The 21,677-nt window shown below is 39.5% G+C and overlaps 1 protein-coding gene and 1 pseudogene across 1 annotated transcript; both read right to left on the minus strand.

Moving 5' to 3' along the window:
• Positions 1-8,831: 8,831 nt before the first annotated feature.
• LOC126913120 (ubiquitin carboxyl-terminal hydrolase 42-like) lies at positions 8,832-12,560 on the minus strand (annotated as a pseudogene).
• A 15-nt stretch (positions 12,561-12,575) lies between these two features.
• On the minus strand, positions 12,576-21,165 carry LOC118261474 (ubiquitin carboxyl-terminal hydrolase 42-like). Its single transcript, XM_050716821.1, is given in 12 exon segments — positions 12,576-13,472; positions 13,938-14,038; positions 14,232-14,372; positions 14,733-14,844; positions 16,085-16,167; positions 16,700-16,770; positions 17,614-17,681; positions 17,886-17,988; positions 18,150-18,260; positions 19,385-19,487; positions 19,490-19,587; positions 21,096-21,165. Coding segments are annotated over 12 exon segments (1,212 nt in total). The 3' UTR covers positions 12,576-13,321.
• Between the last annotated feature and the right edge of the window lie 512 nt (positions 21,166-21,677).

The following is a 21,677-nucleotide window of genomic DNA, read 5'->3' on the forward strand; positions in this document are numbered from 1 at the left end:
ATTTTTTTTTTATCTTTTTTCATGTGCATGGTGTCGTCTTCCCGTTTTTTTATCACCAAATTCTTCATTTGGTCTAGAGGATTGCCTTTCCACAAACTTTACCCAGCTTTGTAATAGACGAGTCATTAACAGGTACGTAGTTATTAGATACGTCCTTCGTACCTTGGCATTTATGTGTAATGGCTAAGGATGACCGGAGTGACTCGCCGAGACGATCGGCTCTGGGGCGGACCCGTTCTGCAGCGGAGCGGGGGATCGAGGCGGGCACGGCTTTTGTCCCGGCATCGAGGCCACTCGAGGCAGCCGAGGGAGCCGGCAGGCCCCGGCAGCCCTCGCGAGGGAGGCTGCCGAGCTGTGGGGGGAGCCGGCAGCGGCAGCGGCGGGCCGTTTACGTCGGGCGTCGCGGCCATTTTGCGGCCACTCGCCGAGGCGATGGGCTCGGGGCGGGCGCGTTGTGCGGCGGAGCCGGGGATAGAGGCGGGAAGGGCTTTTTTTTGTTTGTTTGTTTGTTTGTTTGTTTCTCGTCTCCCGTAAAATCGCGTTTTCTGTAAAATCGATGAAAGATTTTTAGAACTCCAGTGTCAGGCTGTGAGAAACACTCTGTAGCCAATAATAGGCTGAGGCGACGATCTGAGTCAGCGAAGTAGCATTTGTATTCGCGATTGCAATGGCGGGCGTCCCACAAGCAGGAGCGCACCTACTAGTCACATAGTACAGCTTAGCTACTTTATTTCTCGACGACCGGGACCCTCCCCTGGTTTCCCCATTGACTGGGTAATGCAGGTTCACAACCGGTCTGATGCTTCACAGGCAATACATGGCTTTCAGTTGCCAGCCTGTTACTCTTCAAATTTCTTTCGACTTTTTTACTCTTTGAGGTGGTAATGTTTCTTCCCTTACCTGACTTGACACTGTGATTTTCGCCTAATTGCACTGAGGAATCTGGTTGTCTGCATTTTACAAGGTTCTCTGTTAAGCTTTCTTATCACTGCAGGCGTATCTCGATACCACGTTCCTTCCCTCTAAACAATGTAACTCTGTGCAAAAACAACATATTTTTTTTCCCACTAAACTGATGTAAAAAATATTTTCTTCTGAAATGAGTTCAGGTTCTTTTGATCTTCTTGGTTTGTCTTTGTCTGCACAGTACTGTCTGATCTTTGATCGGTACTGTTCAAGGAATTAAACTTCAGTATCAAAGCATCTTTCCCTAATCTTGTGCTGACCATTGATATTAGGATGTGCATTATCAGCTTATGTTATAATACTTCCATCTTTTTCTTTGGTAGAAATGGTTTCAGAATCTGATTGAATAAAAAGATTCTCAGCCTCACAGCTAAATTCAGAAGGAACATTCCTGGAGTCTTCATAGACCAACGGTGCTTCCATCACTACAGTTTCGATAAGAGCATAATTCTGAGTAGATTTCTGAGGTCCCAGGACACTGCACAAAATAAAAACACATTTCTCACTTTTGCTGAAGGAGGTGAATATTAAGAGTAAAACCTTCTTAAGTAAAAAAAGAAAAAAGAAAAGAAAAAAACAGTACTACAGGAAAACTCTAAAAGATAGGCCATTTAGAAACCCAGGTTGCTATATATCATAGATGAAAATGGTGACTAATTAGAAGGTATTGGAAAGAGTGTAACCTGAGCATGACATAAATGGTATGGAATAAGGGGTGGATATCTGTCCCGGTTTCAGGTAGGACAGAGTTAATTTTCCTCCTAGTAGCTGGCAGGGTGCTATGTTTTGGATTAGGATGAGAAGAGCGCTGATAACATGCCGATGTTTTAATTGTTGTAGAGCAGTGCTTACACCAAGCCAAGGACTTTTCAGCTTCTCGCTCTGTCCTGCTAGCGAGCAGGCTGGGGGTGCAGCAGGAGCTGGGAGGGGACAGACCCAGGACAGCTGACCCAAACTGGCCAAAGGGGTATTCCATACCATCTGACGTCATGCTGAACAATATATAGGGGTGGCTAGCCGGGGTGGGGGGGGCCGGCTGCTCGGGGATAGGCTGGGCATCGGTCAACGGGTGGTGAGCAATTGCATTGTGCATCACTTATTTTGTACACATTATTACTATTATTATTATTATTATTATTATTATTGTTATTGTTATTATTTTCCCTGTCTTAATAAACTGTCCTTATCTCAACTCACAGGCTTCACTTTCCCGTTTCTCTCCCCCATCCCGGAGAGGGAGGGGGGAGGGTGAGCGAACGGCTGTGTGGTGTTTGGCTGCCAGCCGGGCTAAACCACAACAGGGAGAAAAAGTGATCTCCTCTCCTCAAGGAGACGAATGAGACCTCCCCCCGGCAGAAGCAGCCAACAGCGCTGCGGTTGCCCCATCTTCTTCGGAGGGCTAAGCTGAAGCTGTCCCTCACTGCACTCCCCAACTCCTGTATGGCGGCTAGTTCCAGCAGTAGTTGTTGCCGCAGCACTTAATAGACAAAGCACTAAAAAAGTACAGCAGTCAACATTTAAACTCCTTTTATACATTTAAGCCCAGAGTTATTGATCAGACAAAACACAAGACGCCAAATCTTGGAGCCAAAGGACAAAAGAGGAAAAAAAAGCCAGCTACAGGACAGGTGGGTGTTTTCTTTGTCACGTTACTTTAGGTAACTTAACACAACTGTTGCCATAGAAACATTATGCAGGGTACACTTATGGTTTGGCTTTATGGTGTTTTCCATGTACCAAAATATTACTTGAAGCATTTAGTAAAACATTAACCTTGCTCCTTTTTTAGTGTCACACAGCGTGGAAAGCTCCTGCTGAACTTCCAACCTGTTGCCTGCTTTTGGAAGCTTTTAACTTCAAAGGAGAAAGACTTCTGCATTCTTGTCTAGGCAGCCGAAGTCCCAAGTTACTTGTCTTCTCTGGGTCACACCAACAGCATCTTCTCACCTACCACTTCAAGGAAGATCTGATTTCTTGATTATCCAACACTCTGAAAGCTGTCAAGTCACATGACGTGTTGCATGTTAAATAACTCAAGTAAAACTCAAGTAAAAACCCATTTTAACTTTGCTGTATTTATATTCTATATACATTTTACATGCTATATATTTACAGTGCGGCAAGTGCTTTTTAGCTTTAAAAAACAAAGATCAAACATTAGACATCTCTGAACAACACGGTTTGTATAAACCAGACAGATTACTCAGACCAACTGTATTTAATACAGGTTCCCCACTCATCTCCTGATGCAGGACCAGTAAGTCAGAAGTGCGTCGCAGTTTGATAGCATTTAATAATAAAAATAAAAATCACAGTATGAATTTGTTTGTAACTAGAAACTTTAGAGGGACAAAACAGACAACCGAGACTTTAAGACAAGTGGCGCTGTATAAAACAATGTAATAAAAACGTATGGAAGTGTATACAAATAGTCTGAGCGATACATTCAGAACTGCATATTCTGATCATTATTCCACAGCATTGAAAACCAGAACGTTCTTCCGATCTTGAACAGAATTAAAATGTGAGGTAAATTAGTTCCTAGTGTCAGGCGTCACAAAAAAGATGAAGCTCTTGCAAAACTCCTGTTACGTGAGAGCTTGTGAAGTCTTAAATAAGTCTTGAAATTCGGTATACAGACTGTCATTTGCAACTTTTATAATTGTGTGGTTTCCTGGTTCTTGCACCAGACGTCTAACTGGGATTAACATTACATGAATAACACACAGTCAACCTGAGTCTGTAATTAAGCAGCATTCGAGATGTTCTATTCCAGGGCATTGTTTTCTGTGAGATATTTACTCGGTAATGTACAATGTTCAGCAGTTGTAGAAAGTTGCCACCCTTTTGGATTAGAAGTACATTTTTAAAAAAAAGTTCTTTCATGGTAAAAGTCTGTACAGACATTTGAAGCACCACTGATGATTGGGTTTTGTTTTGATGGTAATTTTACGGTATTGATAAATTTTAAGTTTTGATAGTTCTGATAATGTTGCGTCGTCGGTTGTGAAAGTAAAAGGTGGTCAGTTTTGACTGTAAAAGGTTGGTTTTGACAGTAAGAAGACATTGGGTTTGATGGTAAGAAGTGGTAAGAAGTTGTTGGGTTTGAAGTTGTTGGGTTTGACAGTAAGAAGTTGTTGCGTTTCGATGGTAAAAAGGTCGTCGGTTTTGATGGTAGGTTTAGTCTGAGTATTGAAGGCTTCCACCAGTAAGCTCTGCATCTGAAAGACAAAGGGAAGAAATGTCATTCCCTGTTGTGATACTCAACATGGAACTGTCTGGCTCGGTGGTTTTCTTTCTAAAGAGAGAAGTCACAACCCTGCACACGGCTTGATCTGCTCTCTGACTACTGGGCTGAACGGTCTGGAGAAGGCGGCTTCCAAAGCCCTCCCATTAAACTGACTGCATTTCAGTTCTATGCTAAAACTGGTCAACTGTACAGAATATTAGGACAAAGCTACCTGCTTCTGATAGCAAATGGTAGACCTTAGGTAAGTTACATTCATTTGAAGGTTTGACTGGACGGCATCCTTGTTTTACTAGTGATCTTGTGGTCAAGCTGACCAAATCCTGGCCACAGAACAGAAGCGTTCAGAAACTTGCTAGAGAGAGCACTTAGGAATGCAGGAATTTAACTGCTTTAATGCTGCTCTTTCTCTCACGTAGCTGGAATTGCCTTAAATCACAAATTATCACTAGCTATCCTTGCTAATTTATTCAAAGTAACATGAGTCCAGGTGAAAAGGCACACTCTAACAAGTCCTCAGTTGTTCCTAGTCTGTTCCTAGCTTACTTGAGAGGTTCAATACAGTTAAAAATAAATACATAAATAAATAAATAACCTGCTGAAGTGGCCTTTTTCCAGATTAGATTCCACCATTCAGAAAATCCTTCTTAAGGGACACTTCTTCTTTTCTTTGAAAGACTGACCTTCCCCAAAATGAAACTAATTGGTATCTTTAGGCTTGATGAAATACTTGAATTCCTCAATTTACCAAAATTGCTTTGCACAGCCCTCCTATCCTGCTTCTGTTGCAAGCAGCGTATCTAAGTGGGGTACTGTTGGGGTACATCTCTTTCACTTATATAGCCCAAGTGATCCCAATGCCCCGGACTTGTGTAATGTATGCAAGACATTTACTTTCTTCCTATACTTTTGACTGGTTTAGAAAAAACGAGTTCACCATCTGCTGGCCAGAGAATTCACTGAAGCCCAAAGAGCATTAGAGCAGATGCATTTTCTTCTGTGCTGTGCTGATTTATCAGCTAGAAGAGACACAGTTTAGTACAATCAGGATTCTTTTGGCATTAGTAGCATAAAAAGTCTATTTTTGCAACACTGGTATTTGAAAGACTTCCGTTCAGTCCCTAAGTTTGTTCCTTGATAATGGGACAGATTGTATTAATGTTTGCAAGAATGTGTGAACAACCAGCCTCCCCTCCATGTCGCATTTTAAGATTGAAACTTGTGGTCGTCCCTGTCTCAAAACACAAACATGCTTTGCAACAATCGCACTCCCTCTTTAGCTTGAAGGAACTTGTCAGTGCCACAACCTACTGACTATGGCAATTTACTTCATCATCCAAACCGCGCAGAATTTTTGAAAACCTCTTCCAAGATTTCACTTCTCCAAACATTATGTAAAAGGCATTCAGCTGTAAAGCAAGAAGATGAAGTCCTTTGTTTCCTATGCCAGAATGACATTTTCAACACTGAACAGGATTGTCACGGACTGTTAACTGGTTGTTAAGTTGGGGCTACGTATAAAATGTAGAAAATGTTTAAAAATAAAACTTGCCTTTGGATAGGGAACTGTCTTCTTCGGGGATTACTTCAGTTATCTGTAAGAGGAAAACAGATGATTGGGGGGGTTGTTTGTTTTTAAGAACGGGTGCGGTCTTGCCAGTAATTTAGCTGGTATTTTTCAAAGTGACCTCTTAGAAACTTTACAGCTCTGTTGAATCACCATGTCTCTAACCCTACAATTAAATAATGCTAAAAGATGCAGCAATTTATCGCACTGCAAGTGCTTATTAAAATATCTGAGTAACTGGGACACAGTAACTTCATCACAGATATATATATATTTAATACTACACACTTCTGCTCAGAAAGAAAATCACGGAAAATGTAAAATTTCATTTTAGATGTTGAATTTGTTGCAGTGTGAGATCTTCTTCATCACATGATCCTATTCGTAATTAAACCATATTATCTACTGAGAGACCAAGATTATGACAAGAACAGCACAGAGTTCAGCATGAGGCCAATCAGGAGCTCAAGTCTGTATTTATTTTTCTGTAAGGAGATGTACCAAGCTGGCTTTTTCATATTAAAAATTGTTTCATCAGCACATTTCTCTAGATTCTTAAGCCTATACTAGCAGGGGAAAAAAAACAACAAAAACAAGTAGAACAATAGCAGGGCTCCTCAGTTTACAGCATGAGGTCGCTTTTTCCAGGTGAAAAGCGGAGCCATAAGTGGCGGTACACTAAAGCCCTGGCACGTTGAGGATCCAAGAGGAGAGATGTTTGGCCCTCCTTTTCACTCCTGGGAACCACATACCTCAAAACCCACACACTATGGGAAATATCTCAGAGAAATCTTGGGAAAGGAGAGCATGAAGAGCATGTTTGTAAATTTATTTCTCCCTGGGCTTCTTCTGCTTCTCCAAGAAATACTTGCTTGAATATATCTTTGGCAGCAGTACTTATGCTGTTTTGCACCTACCACATTTAAAACTCCTACAAAGAACTGAAAAGTTAGACTGAAAAGCATCTCTTTCCGTTCTACTTTGCAAAGTTGCATGTTTTCCTCATGCAAAACAACAGGGGAATGGAAGCTAGAAAAGGAAATGCTGAATGTAAAACAAAACAAAACAAACCTCAGCCCTGCAGGACAAAAGCCGATAACTGAGACTAAGTCCTTTCTAACATGCTGATTAGGTTTCAAGATGATACCGCTTTAAATAAGCGTAATTGTGTGTCCATAGGCAGAAGCTGAATAAGGACAGGATGAACTTCTATACTTAATTGTTTGTTACTGTCTTACTGGAGCACACAGGGACCTGTTACGTTTAGGGAAACCGCTAACCTAATGGAGGCTTTAAACCATAAGCTAGTTTGTTATACCAAAACTGACTGAGAGAACAAAGCATGAAGTGTTTTCAGATTTCTAGTACACCTTGATTGCTATCCATTAAACTTAAGACAGGTTAAACAAAGCACAGGAAATAAGAAAATTCCTAGTCCCACAACTGGCAAATTGCGTGCAGAGGTTGCAATTAGAACTTTTTCCCTTTACATTTTTAATTTTAAATTGATTTAAAATCCAGTCTATACACACTTTCCGTTCCTGAGAAAACAATACACAAACCTGAAAAATGCATTTAACCGAGAAATGAAGACATCCTTGTCCGATTGGAAGACTATGGTGACAGCTCTTGGGCTCAGCGATTTTCAGATAAGCTCCAGTCTTCAACTTCCAGACACCAGTAACAGCTCCTTTCTTCGGATTGAAAGGGAAAATGTTTCAACAACACATTGAAAACATACTTAAGGGACAAGAAACAAAATCAAGACTGCAGTGAGAAGGAAAACAGAAAAACAATACTGGGAAAAAAAAAAAAAGAGAAAAGACCTTGATATTTATATTGACCACAAGGATAAGCCTTACACATTTTTAAGCTTATTTATGACTGAGCCGGGCACTCTGTGCTTTTCTGAGTGGATGTTTGACTAACAACTTGGTTTGCCAAACCATCTTATACAAATGTTCAATTGTTTCTCACATACGTAGAAACATCTTACATATTGATCAGCACAGAGAGCGCCTGAACTCAATAGGCTTTCCCTGTGCACGGGTTAGGCTTAAGGGAGCTCATTTCAGACACGAGTCCACATCGACAGCTTTCACAGTTCAAGAGCTGTGCAAGACGCTGTTTAGGGAGCCAGCACAGGCTGCTAACATTAATTACCACAGAGCCAGCTCACATTCCCTGAGACTCAATCTAACTTTGTTTCACAATGAACGCTAGGACCTTCAGGAACCTGCTGCTGCCTTCCACTCCAAATCATTCTCCATAGCTCCTTGCTTCAGCTCACCACTACTTACTGGGCATGTCTTTTCACTTCTGCCAATATGAATATTTCAGCATGCAGCTACACACCTAGGAAGCTTGGTAAGCCATGGTGCAGACAATGCTACGAGAAAAGTCCAATATCAGCTAATAGCCACTCTTCTCAGATTTCCAAAACAGATGTAACATTTTCAAGTTTGGGATTCTTTCAGTGCACCAGTTGTTTAAACAAAATGAAGCAACAACAACAACAACAACAACCAAGCTGCGTCTCCTTATTTCTAAAGGAAGTTAAAGGATAACTTATGCTCTAAGTCATGCAATACATAAAACTAATAGCTAGGATTAAGACATAATTAGTAATAATCTTACTCGCTACATTTATAGCAATTCTCTCCATCCAGCTCTTCAGGTTTCACAAATAGTTCTAGAGCTCTGGTAACAGATGAAACCGCCTAGAGGAGCGAGAAAGAAGAGCGTAAAGTCACTGTAAATTCAAAATTCCAGAGACGCGCTGGTACTTTATAAGAGAATCTGACTAATACATACTTAAGCGATCTACTATGAGCGCTGTGAAGAAGGAGGCAGAAAGAGCATGCTCAGCATTTACCTCACCTGGAAGTCATTTTACGTTGAAGCCAATCATTTTCCAGTAACGTAGACAGGCATCTATAGTGTGCTTTGTCATCAATACTGGGAACAAATCCCGCAGTCTAACAATTAGATGTATATTGAGGTAGAACAACCAAGAAGTATGACAGTATCATAATTTGTGCAGACGTAAAATTCTTTCAGCTTAAACCCAATGCAAATTTGGAGACTCTTTACATGGCTTCCATCAGCGCATTTCTCTATATTCTTAAACCTATAACAGTAGGGAAAAAAAGAAAAAGGCAAAAAAAAAACCACAAACTGTAGAAAAATAGCAGGATTTTTACATATTCTATATTTTTACATCTTACATATTTTACATATCCCTCCACATGCTGTTCTGAATAATAGCCAAAATATTCATAACCACTGTATCTGTTCTCCCCACATAGCTGAAAAAACAACATTTGAAACATATTCTTCAGAACATACTTTAATATCCAGCAGACTGTTCAGTCATCAAGCATTTAAAGACTGTTTTAAATAAACTCTGTATTAATCTAAAAGGAAACCCATAAACATGCTGCAGCCGCTTACCTTTAATATACTCGCTGGATGCGATGGAGCTGCATTTCTTGCTTTCACCTGCACTGGAAGGCTTCCCTTCTTTGTAAGGCTGTTTACTGCCCTCACTTCTGCATTGCTCTCATAAAGAGCCATCTGGAGGATGGGATTCTTCCTTCTTCTCCCGGGTTTTCTTCTGGAAACGAGGATCTAAGTATTCCAAGAAGCCTTTCACTTTCCTGATGTTTCTCCTTTTTCTTCTTTTTGTTACGCTTGCGATTGGCATTGTCAAAGTGGAGCGCAGAGAAATACAAATCATAAAGTCTGAAAGAAACATGCAAGTTAAAAAGAGAAAAAAAGATGTGGCACTTGTTGCACATATGAAACTTTATTTATTTTACCACAGGGGATGATTAGCCATATGTCAGTTATTTTGTGGTACTATGTGCACATGTAACTTCCTTCAGATGCAGCAAACTTAAGCCCTCAGATTGAAGGACCATAGGTCCTGCTTGGTACACAGATCATTAAAAATGGTTAGCTCTGGAATATGTGCAAGTAACAAAAAAAGTGTTTTAACCTAATCCAGAATGGTGTGCAGATGTGATTCAAACTACGTGGTCCAAAGCTAGTGCTCTGACACAATTCAGCAATATCTTTCCTATCTTCACTGATCAACCTAATGATCCCCAGTCATGATCCCCAGCCAGATTATGCTATCTAAATAACTTAGAAACTATGAAAAAAAAAAAAAAAAAACAAAACATGAGAAGCACCCAGAAAAGAATTAGGAAAAAAAAATGCTGATTATGCTGGAATCCCTGCTTACTTGGAATCCTTCTCTCCGTGTTTATCTTCAGACTTCTTTTTCTTCTAGAACTTCTTATACTTTTTCATGTTTTCACCACCTAAAAGCTCCTTTTCTATCTTTCTGTGTTTCCTTTCTATTTCACTTCCACTACCTTCTGCACGAGTATATTGTCTTTTTCTGTTTCCTTCTTTTGCCTTTTTCTGGCGACAGTTCTCCAAATGAGCTGACACAGGTGGAAGTGCATGTCTCTCACACGAATGTTTTCCAGAGTGTTGCTGAGGTACTGAGCAACGATGTGAGTCTGCTCTGGGTGTGCTAAAGTCATGTACATCTTCCTCTCTCAAGAGGGAACCGTGAGGCCATCTGCTTTTGTGATGATAACGCTTATGTGACCTGCTGGAGGAAGTTTGAGTCAATTTGTCAAAGCCTTTATCACCATCACAGAACTTTCTCTCTCTACTGTCTCCTGCTGCATGAGGTGAATAGTAATCCTTGTAATATCGACGTTTTTCCCATCTCCGTGGTTCATCTTGATAGTATCTTTCTCTGCTCCAACTTCCTTCCCCTTTGCAATGGTCATATCTATTGCTATCTTGTTCTGATCTTCCTCTGCTTCGAGATCTGTACTTTGAATATTTTACTGGTCTTCTGCCATTATCAGGGCTGTTTCTTCCACTGTGGAAAGATCTGTACCTGCTTCCCTCACAATACTCCTGCTTGTGACGCTTTTGCTTAACAACTTCCAGACTCCGAGAGCACTTTCTCTTGCTGGAATGGCCATCTGTTTCGCTTCTGTTTTGACTGTCCTTCTCTTCAGTAGGAGAATGTTCCCTCTTTCTTTGGCAATGCTCTTTGTCAGTTTTTTTGGTTTCATCCTTTGTATCTTGGCATCTATCTGTAATAGCTAAGGAGGAAAGGTTTTTAGAACTACATTCAGTGTCAGACTTTAGAGAGGAAGTTTGCCGCAATTTCTCACCAGTCTCAGAAGACTCTTTGATGTAGAAAACATTTTCTTTTGAAATCAGTTCATGTTCTTTTGATCTTCTTGGTTTCTCCTTGTCTCCACGGTCATCACATTGGTACTGTTCAAGGTATTCATCATTCTCAGTAGATTTCGGAGGTCCCGGGACACTGCACAAAATGAAAACACATTTCTGTCTCCCTCCACCTGCTGCTCTGAGAACAAAGGGGTGGGGGCGACGGGGGAACAGCCAATGTTTCTCCAGACAATGGAGAAAAATGGAAAAACATCCTATGAAGAAACAGAAGTTCTCCGTCAGGCACCAACCTGCATCAGAGTGATATGCACAGTGCTGATCATTAGTTCTGTTCGTAACACTGGACATACAGGACGGAATTCTACTGATTTAAATCCTTCCATTAAATAGTATTAGTAGACAGATAAAACCGCAATGAACTTCCATAAAATCTTGTCTTAATCAGACTGTGCTCATTTTACCTTATTTCCTCTGACAAGCTGTTCAACTGGCTGGCTGTGAGGGATTCCATGATGACTTCTCCAGGGACTGGAGGCATAGCTCCAGGTATCTGCAATTAAAACGCACAAGTCAGCAGACAGAAAAAATACTATTTGTACTAGTACTGAGGACTAGTCTTGTCAGAATTTCTACATTAAATGCTAAGCAAGACTGCTTTCGGTTGAATGCATCATCTACACTTCAAAGATAACCCCAACTCACCTCCCAAAATCTACTTTATGAAACTTAAGAATTTTTATCTCAGCAGAGCTTAAGCTGACATGTTGTAATGTCAGCTCAGCTCTGCAAATTCTAATGGCATAATATCACAAAGTGTTACGATCAAATTTGTGCTGTGTTTTCTCAGCATTTCACCTGAATTAGGAACATGATAAACACTCCCCAATACATCATAGGTGAGAAATTCTCGATGGAGCAAACTACTATGTTTTAAGCAATCCATTTGCTTTAGAAAAGAACATCTCAGAAGGTTTAACAGGTTCAGCTCAGCAAGTGGAATCATCAAGTTTCAGTCCGTTTTCTTTAGATTCATTAACTAAACTAATAGCACCATTCAGGGAATCAGTTTTTGGCAGCTCATGCTGGGATCTTCCTTCATCAGCATTCTGACAGGAAGGATGGGAATTCTGCAATGTACGGACTACCTTTCCAACCAAAATTCCATTAGAGGACATTGCATTGCAATTCCTTTTAAATAAGCCCTTTGACTCCTCCTCAGATTTTCCTGAAGATTCTGCACCGTAAGGGACTGTGTTATCAGAGCTGAGTTTAGGATTTCCATTCCCTGTTGGCTCCACAAAAATTTCAGCAGAAACTCTTTTTTTTTTTTTTTTTTTGTATTTGCTTCATTTGCTTTACCGAATTTGTAATTGTGGATGAAGGAAGAGCCTTGTAGAGATCTACATCCTCCACAGCACTGATAAGAAAGTCAGGCTGTGACACAGTCTGACGAGCAGGCAATTTATTGTGAATCCTGATGGTGATCTTCTGTTTTTTTGACGTATCAGTAATTGAAGGCCTGGTAATCGTCTGTTTTTGAACACAGGCCATTGGTGGTGCTGAAGATGGCCTTTTTAGGGTGACACCAGTGGTATTTGCATCCTCTTTTATGGATCCATTTCCATTTAAACGACTTGAATTCTGGATTTAAAAAGAAGAAATTGCAAGATGGATTAATGCAAACACTGCATTTAACATTTTTAAACATGAAATTCTCCTACTAAGTATTTCTACAAATGCTCTTAACACCTAAAAAGAAAAAAACACTGCCCTTTAAAGATAAATGCAAGTCCAATAAGTGTATTTAATTCCTGCTTTTGGTTTACTGCAGATTGGTATCAAATTAACATCATTTTTGAAAACCATCCAAACAACTTAACATTACCTAAAGCTATTCCCAAATATATTTAGTTTCCCCTTGAAACATATCCCGAAAAGCCTGCAATAATTGTTCTGGTGCTCAGGAATAAGACAATTTGGTTTCCTTGTCTCAGCCAAAGTGACGTCGATAGGAAAAACAAGTCCTCTTTTAAATGATTCGAGGATTAGTCCACTCTACTTAAATTGTCAAAGAGCGTAGCTCTCTGTGCTTTACAAAGCTGTCTAGGAGGTCTAAAGTGATGGAGTCGCATGGCTGCGCAATTTAGCAGTAACCACTGTTTGAATGACTCTGGCTGTAGCATGAGGGCTGTGAAGAAAGCTGCAGCGTGGGAAGGAAAACAAAACTAAGATGCCGAAAACCAAACAAAAAACCCCACACCAAACCCCAAACCCACTATCCGTTTGGTGCCATTATCTGCCCTCCCGCTTCCCTAAATTACCTTAATCATATGAGGAGGAAGTCGGGGTCCCATAAATCCAGCCTGCTTACTCTTAGCCCCCCGCTGACCAGGGGGGAATGAACAGGGATAAGATGGTGCTGGTAAGTAAAAAGCACGTTCTCCGAGTGTCAAATCATAGCGCCTTCAGAAAAGAGCAGTGATCTTAGTTTAGTTTTTCTTTCAGCCTACTCCTGGATTAAATCCCATCCTGTAATTTTATAGGAACAGTTCATACGCTATGGAAGCCTTCTCTACAGAAGACTTAGCCAAGACTACAAACTGAAAAGTAGGTAACAGTCTTCCTACTATGACTATCACTTTCAGAGCAATAATTCATTCTTACGCCACAGATGACCTTCATTTCTCTCCTTGTCTAAATTAGCCAGCTACAGATAACACATATAGAGCAATTTACACAATTTTGCTGCAGTTTAAGGCCAAGCAACAAAAGATAACAAATGACACAGAGAATTTCAGGTTAGACAGAACTGAATTAGATAAATAATAATCTTTTCCTGGGACAGAAAGAAAAACACTTGCAAAAAAGAAAAATATCAATAACAGGAGAGTAAATCTCTTCTGAACACATTTTAATAGTTGTTATTACCTGATATAAAAAAGTAAGTAAGCTTGCTGACCAAGAACTCTTTTAATGTCAGTACGGACTACTTTTGCATCATTCATTTGGTACCAAAGTCCATTACCAGCCTGCAAATGAAGACAACGATATCTTTAGATGAATTGCATGTTTTCCAAGTCAAATCACAGATAGGAACAAAATACACACGTGTCAAATAAACATATAAGGAAATCTTTTTCCCTAGAAACAGTACTACTAGTAACACTTTAACTGGTTTGCCAGCACAACCTTTACCCTGTTAGAAATGATGTTGACTTCTACCTTTATGGAGCATACATAGTGTCCTGAGCGACAGTTGACACCATGATGCACCAGCACCGCATATAAGGTGTAGAGGAGTGGTTCTCCACTTGATTGAGACATGTAGGCTCGAAGGTCCAAATACTCAGGATATTTTACCTCCTAAAGAGAGACCAAGAAGATAGAAAAATTATCCCAGAGTACTTCCTGGACTAGCCAGAGAAAAACACTTCCAAAAAACACAGACTGGAATTATGTGAATATATTTCTTGATTCACTAAACAGAAGTCTTCCCATAAACAACGTTTAATACTAGAAGTTGCAGAGAACTGTTTTCTGATGAATTAGCCTTCTCAGAGGAAAGTGTATGCTTCTTGTCAAGCAGGAACTTTACCGATATTAAGAGAAAGAATAAGCCATAGTCGTTAGTCTACAATTATTGTCTGAAAATATTAACAACTTTCAGCTTTGGGGGATGTCCCATTACATGATGATAAAGTTGCATTACAGCGGTAAATATACCTTGTTGATCTTTCCACCTGTGAAATCTGCAAATCTTTTCAGTGATATTGTGAGAACGTTGGAAGAACGGTGTATGGTAAATCTCTTGGATGCAGGAACCATCTTTTTACACCTTAAAAACAAACAGAGACAAGTGTTTGAAAGCATCTTCTTTGTCGCCCCCAAAACAAACTCGTTTTAATGTCTCACACATGCTTATGCTATTTGAATGATATTTACTTGCCTAATATGTTTGGTTTTTTCTTTTCATAAACCCATGCACTGCATGTCACGTTTGTTAATACAGAGGAGAAGGTAAGTTTTCCCAACAACTCAGAGCATAGCGGGAACAGGAATCTCTCACGAAAGCGTATTACCAGGGAGTTATAAAATATAAAAAAATATATTAAAAATGAGTTATATAAAAGACTAATAACAGGTATCAGCAATGGAAATAGTACTGTACATGTGCAAGGCCTTTCCTTTTAAACTCACAAAAAGACGGAAAAGTCTGGCTTTATGTGTGACTGAACCCATCACACCTCAAAGAGCACATTAATGAAGGACCATGCAATTCAGATGTGAGGGGTGCTATTACAGTTCTTTCTCTTCCTCACACATCAGTTATGAGAATCCTCAATACACTGCATGTTGCTTTCTAGGATCCGCAGGCTAAGACGAACCTGGGATTAAATTGCTTTAATAACCTATTGGGCGCTCTTGATTCAACACCCTAATTTCCGTAGTTTCCAACAACAAGAAGTGGATACTGCATTTTTCATTTAGAGGGGTCAGGCAGGAATCCTACAGAACTGAGCCGGGCACTCTGTGCTTTTCTGAGTGGATGTTTGACTAACAACTTGGTTTGCCAAACCATCTTATACAAATGTTCAATTGTTTCTCACATACGTAGAAACATCTTACATATTGATCAGCACAGAGAGCGCCTGAACTCAATAGGCTTTCCCTGTGCACGGGTTAGGCTTAAGGGAGCTCATTTCAGACACGAGTCCACATCGACAGCTTTCACAGTTCAAGAGCTGTGCAAGACGCTGTTTAGTGAGCCAGCACAGGCTGCTAACATTAATTACCACAGAGCCAGCTCAGGGAATGTCCCTGAGACTCAATCTAACTTTCTTTCACAGTGAACGCTAGGACCTTCAGGAACCTGCTGCTGCCTTCCACTCCAAATCATTCTCCATAGCTCCTTGCTTCAGCTCACCACTACTACAAAATGAAGCAACAACAACAACAACAACAACCAAGCTGCGTCTCCTTATTTCTAAAGGAAGTTAAAGGATAACTTATGCTCTAAGTCATGCAATACATAAAACTAATATCTAGGATTAAGACATAATTAGTAATAATCTTACTCGCTACATTTATAGCAATTCTCTCCATCCAGCTCTTCAGGTTTCACAAATAGTTCTAGAGCTCTGGTAACAGATGAAACCGCCTAGAGGAGCGAGAAAGAAGAGCGTAAAGTCACTGTAAATTCAAAATTCCAGAGACGCGCTGGTACTTTATAAGAGAATCTGACTAATACATACTTAAGCGATCTACTATGAGCGCTGTGAAGGAGGCAGAAAGAGCATGCTCAGCATTTACCTCACCTGGAAGTCATTTTACGTTGAAGCCAATCATTTTCCAGTAACGTAGACAGCATCTATAGTGTGCTTTGTCATCAATACTGGGAACAAATCCCGCAGTCTAACAATTAGATGTATATTGAGGTAGAACAACCAAGAAGTATGACAGTATCATAATTTGTGCAGACGTAAAATTCTTTCAGCTTAAACCCAATGCAAATGTGGAGACTATTTACTGGGGTTCCACAGAAGGACAAAGTCCAATCCACCTTTCTAACCACCACCAAGCTCTTATATTTTAACATTGTATGTGGTTTGGTTTTTTAAGTTAAACAAGTTTAATTTAGAAAGTTATACGTGTACTTACACATCATGAATTATATTTACAAAACATCTTACCTTTATATCCAAAGTGATATCAAGAAATGCCTCATACGTATCCGAAACTGCTTTGCAATTCAAGCACTTCACTGGAAGCAAAATAGAAATGCTTCACAATATGTGAAGGAGACTAACTGTCCAAATTCAAGTCGTTGATAGATACTGCTTTAGACAAACTACAGACTGCTTTACTACCGACAAAAGACACAGATCAGTTCTAAGGACAGGAATATTTTTAAAAGTACCTCTTGATCTTAGAAATCCTCCAAATATTTGATGAATGATGGTGGTAGCTTGAGAAGATCTGTCCAATCTGGAAATAAATTATAATCAGACCTCAGAAGATTTAAGGCACACAGTTAACTCTTCCAAGAGTTTTATGAAAACCAAGGATGACGTAGACTTTCATTTTTGAGAGTAAATAAAGGACTAAAAGGTGCTAGAGATCATTTTTGATAGTAAATAAAGGACTAGAAGGTGCTAGAGAACGTATCAAAGTGAATTTGTTTATGCTTACTTGGTGCTTCCGTTCAAGCACGCTTCCTGCATAGCATCAACAGTATAGCGCAAGAACTCGTGTGCATCTTCTTGACTGCCCAAACGGAAATGTTGTCCTATTCCTAAATAAGAAGATGACAGTATTTACCTCATTTAAAAATGAAATAATTCTCGTCTTTCTAAAATCGCTCTTCTTTAGAGTGTTAAAACCATTTATACACATCAAATAATTATTTGAAGATTACAAGATAGCGAAAACGAAACGCATCCGAAGCCACTTACGACTGAGATTACTGATAACACGCGTAGGCTCGATGGCATCAACAGTGCAACGCAGGGCCTGGTTAATGTGAGTCTCCATCGTGCACATCATGCAAAAATCTTGTTCACGACCTGAAGAGTGAAAGAAGACAGCAATATTTTTAAAAAAGTACCTCTTGATCTTAGAAATCCTCCAAATATTTGATGAATGATGGTGGTAGCTTGAGAAGATCTGTCCAATCTGGAAATAAATTATAATCAGACCTCAGAAGATTTAAGGCACACAGTTAACTCTTCCAAGAGTTTTATGAAAACCAAGGATGACGTAGACTTTCATTTTTGAGAGTAAATAAAGGACTAAAAGGTGCTAGAGATCATTTTTGATAGTAAATAAAGGACTAGAAGGTGCTAGAGAACGTACCAAAGTGAATTTGTTTATGCTTACTTGGTGCTTCCGTTCAAGCACGCTTCCTGCATAGCATCAACAGTATAGCGCAAGAACTCGTGTGCGTCTTCTTGACTGCCCAAACGGAAATGTTGTCCTATTCCTAAATAAGAAGATGACAGTATTTACCTCATTTAAAAATGAAATAATTCTCGTCTTTCTAAAATCGCTCTTCTTTAGAGTGTTAAAACCATTTATACACATCAAATAATTATTTTGAAGATCACAAGATAGCGAAAAAGAAACACATCCGAAGCCACTTACGACTGAGATTACTGATAACACGCGTAGGCTCGATGGCATCAACAGTGCAACGCAGGGCCTGGTTAATGTGAGTCTCCATCGTGCACATCATGCAAAAATCTTGTTCACGACCTGAAGAGTGAAAGAAGAAAGCATCCCAGTCTAGCGAAATACACATAACTACAAACAAACATATAAGTAACATTTAAACTACAGATACAATGTCCACTCTCCTTGCTACATTCTATTCTCCCAGGATGCCAATGTCCCAACAGTCTCCTAACATTTCATTTCGCACAACTTTCTAGAGAATAAAAATAGCCATTAAGCCTGTATTCAAGTGCATTTTGTGATGAGAAATCTAACAGACTACTGCAAAGTCACGTTTGTAAAGGCTGACAGGAATGTCAACTCCACAGGCTGCAAAATATATGAGGACAGAAATATTTGACATTGATGATACAGCATTAAGAGAATGTGGGTTATTTTCAGCACAGTGCTGTCAGGTGAGCTTCATCATACAGAGCTACGAGTCCTTTGGGAGAAAGAAAAAAAATTAAAGTAATGTATGTAATAGTACTTCTGCCCTCCTTTTTTCAACAGGATTCTTAACTGAAACAATTTCTATATACAGGAAGAAAACAGTTAAATTTCTAGGTATCAATACAAAGATACCAGCCTAAAAAGCATACCCGTTTAGTACAACATGTAGTTTATAGTACAACATTTTATTTAGGACAAAATCAGTCTAGATTTTAATACAGTCCCACAAAAAAATCTAGTCATGTTCATAACAGCTCATTTTGCTTTCTAGGTTTTGGTTTTTTTTTTTTTTTTTTTTTAATTGGTTCAACAACGAACAGACCATTTATTGTAGTGCATTATGGAACCTAGGCTGTGAAGACTAAAGAGCTATGATGCCAACATCCTAAATTTTATTGCCTTTCTAGCAGCAGGAAGCCCAAATAGCCCAAATGCCAAATGTTCATTAAATGCATTACTGTCCAATGCACTTCATTATTCCCATGAAGCAAGAAAAGATCCTTTTAAAAAACAAAAACAAACAAACAAACAAAAAACACACATGGTGCATTAAACGCACTCCATATGCTATTCTGAGCCCACTGCTGATACAATGCTCAAAGCCAGCTTCTACAGATAAAATCAGGCAAGTAAGTTTGTCTCACAGAATCACTGCTGTTCTTTCACCTTCAGAGCTATCCAACAGATTTAAAGTACTGTTAGAAAGTACTCACATGACCGGCTGTGCTCAAGAGAAAGCATGTAATTGGCAAGTGGGGGGGTGTAGGTCAAACACTGTAGAGTAGCATTAAGAAAACATGTGTTGCCAAGGTTGTACACAGGCCGACTCCAACACTTTGTGTTTCTTGCCAATCCAGACGTATCTTCTCAGGTGGAAAAAGAATCCTTTGTGGCGGAGCAATTCCATCATCAATGACTGCAAGAAAGTTATATTTAAAAAGAGATTTTGTTTGTTTGTTTCTAAGAAAGGTATTAGGTATATATAGGTATAGTAAATATATAAAGTATATATAGGTATAGTAAAAAATACTATTCTGCAGGAGCACCCAGAGGAACTAGCTACAATCCAAAACAGAAAAACTTACTGCAGACAGCTTCAATACCGCCAAATTCAAATTGGCTGGTCAACACAATGTTTTGGGAAGAAAAAGTTTAGTCAACCATTTTAATTTTCTAAGGCAAGGCTAACTGCCATTCTGTTTTTAGTATCTAACGCCAAGTTCCTCTCCATCTATAATCTTTAACCTGATTACCTCAACTACTGCTTTTTTTCCTTATTATAACTTAAACCACAAACTTAGACTTGAAATTATATGGTAATAAATGCAAGGACAATGTAAAAACAAATAACTAGGAATGACGGGACCCCTACAAATATCAGATCTTTTCCTGAGCAATGTTAGCATTCAAAAACCTGTGAATAACGGAAGCTGTGAATGGCAACAATCAAACACTTTTCTTTGCAAAATGGAAAAGACGTGGATGAATCTGTGCATTACAAAAAGCTCCCCATATTTCTCTGTCGACTGCAAATATATCAAAATTAATTTCTGTAACATCGGTCACTTCAGTTGCCTTAGGGGAATCGCTTTGGAAGTCTTTATTCACAGTAGTCCCATTCTCTATCAGTGCAACAAGTAAGAACTGCATTTTCTACTTTTGTTTTGAAGAAAATGGAGGCAGGATAAAGCGCACACTTACTTAGATCTCTTTGGGCAAAAGGCTTAGATTTTTCAGATGATCTACAATAAAGAGCACCTCCACATCCTTGGGCCACAGAGACTTGGCTTGAATCTTCTGCAGCTGGTATCCGGCCCCAGTTTGCGGTGCGTGACATCAGTTTTTTTAGTACTCGGTTTCTTGGATTTGCCAGACCGCCTTGAAGATGGCTTTTCAGAATTTGAAGATTTGGGCTTGTTAACTATGGTCATTGTTCTCATCTGCGACAGAGACAAATGTTCTGGTTGATGTAAGAATATCAAGAAGCATTCCAAGAAGAAAAGAGTAGTAGAAGTCCTGTCACTTAATCTCAAAGAAACAGCCTTGAAGAACTAAATTGCTGGTAGGAAGGATTTAAAAGGAATCCCCAAACTAAACACACAAAGTAAAAATTTCCATCAAAACTCTATCAGTATTACTTTTAGCTTCTGCAGAACTAGTGGCTGATGCCATTTCTTTCACTTTCGCAGGATTTTAATCCATTACAACTCTGGAGTCTTTTTAATATAAAAACGTAAATGACGTTCTCTGAGGGGAATCAGTTATTTATTGCATTTTTGGAGCTTTGCAATTATCTATTAATTATTACCTATTATCTAATAGATAATTGTTGCAATTTATATATAATTGTTGCTCGCGTTAGTAATGGAACACTATTACTTTACTGCCTGCGCTTTTCTGTTTCATGTGCACAAAGGTACCTACATTTCGCTGCTACTTTTCTTCTGTCTTTCCAGGGCTCGCCCTCTACCTCACTGTCTACTGCACCAGTCATGATGGGTCTGCTGTGATTCTATAATGAGCCTAGCTTTTGAATACACCTTTTCTGGGCGTCACTTTGTGATAGCAAGTTAATTTGTGAGGGCACCCTCAGTCTACATCACGAGGTCGCTTTTTCCAGGCCAACAGGAGCCATAAGTGGTGGTACACTAAAGCCCTGGCATGTTGAGATCCAAGAGGAGAGATGTTTGGCCCTCCTTTTCACTCCTGGGAACCACATACCTCAAAACCCACACACTATGGGAAATATCTCAGAGAAATCTTGGGAAAGGAGAGCATGAAGAGCATGTTTGTAAATTTATTTCTCCCTGGGCTTCTTCTGCTTCTCCAAGAAATACTTGCTTGAATATATCTTTGGCAGCAGTACTTATGCTGTTTTGCACCTACCACATTTAAAACTCCTACAAAGAACTGAAAAGTTAGACTGAAAAGCATCTCTTTCCGTTCTACTTTGTAAAGTTGCATGTTTTCCTCACGCAAAACAACAGGGGAATGGAAGCTAGAAAA

This window comes from Cygnus atratus, unplaced genomic scaffold (genome assembly GCF_013377495.2).
Source record: "Cygnus atratus isolate AKBS03 ecotype Queensland, Australia unplaced genomic scaffold, CAtr_DNAZoo_HiC_assembly HiC_scaffold_42, whole genome shotgun sequence".
NCBI classification, from domain to species: domain Eukaryota; kingdom Metazoa; phylum Chordata; class Aves; order Anseriformes; family Anatidae; genus Cygnus; species Cygnus atratus.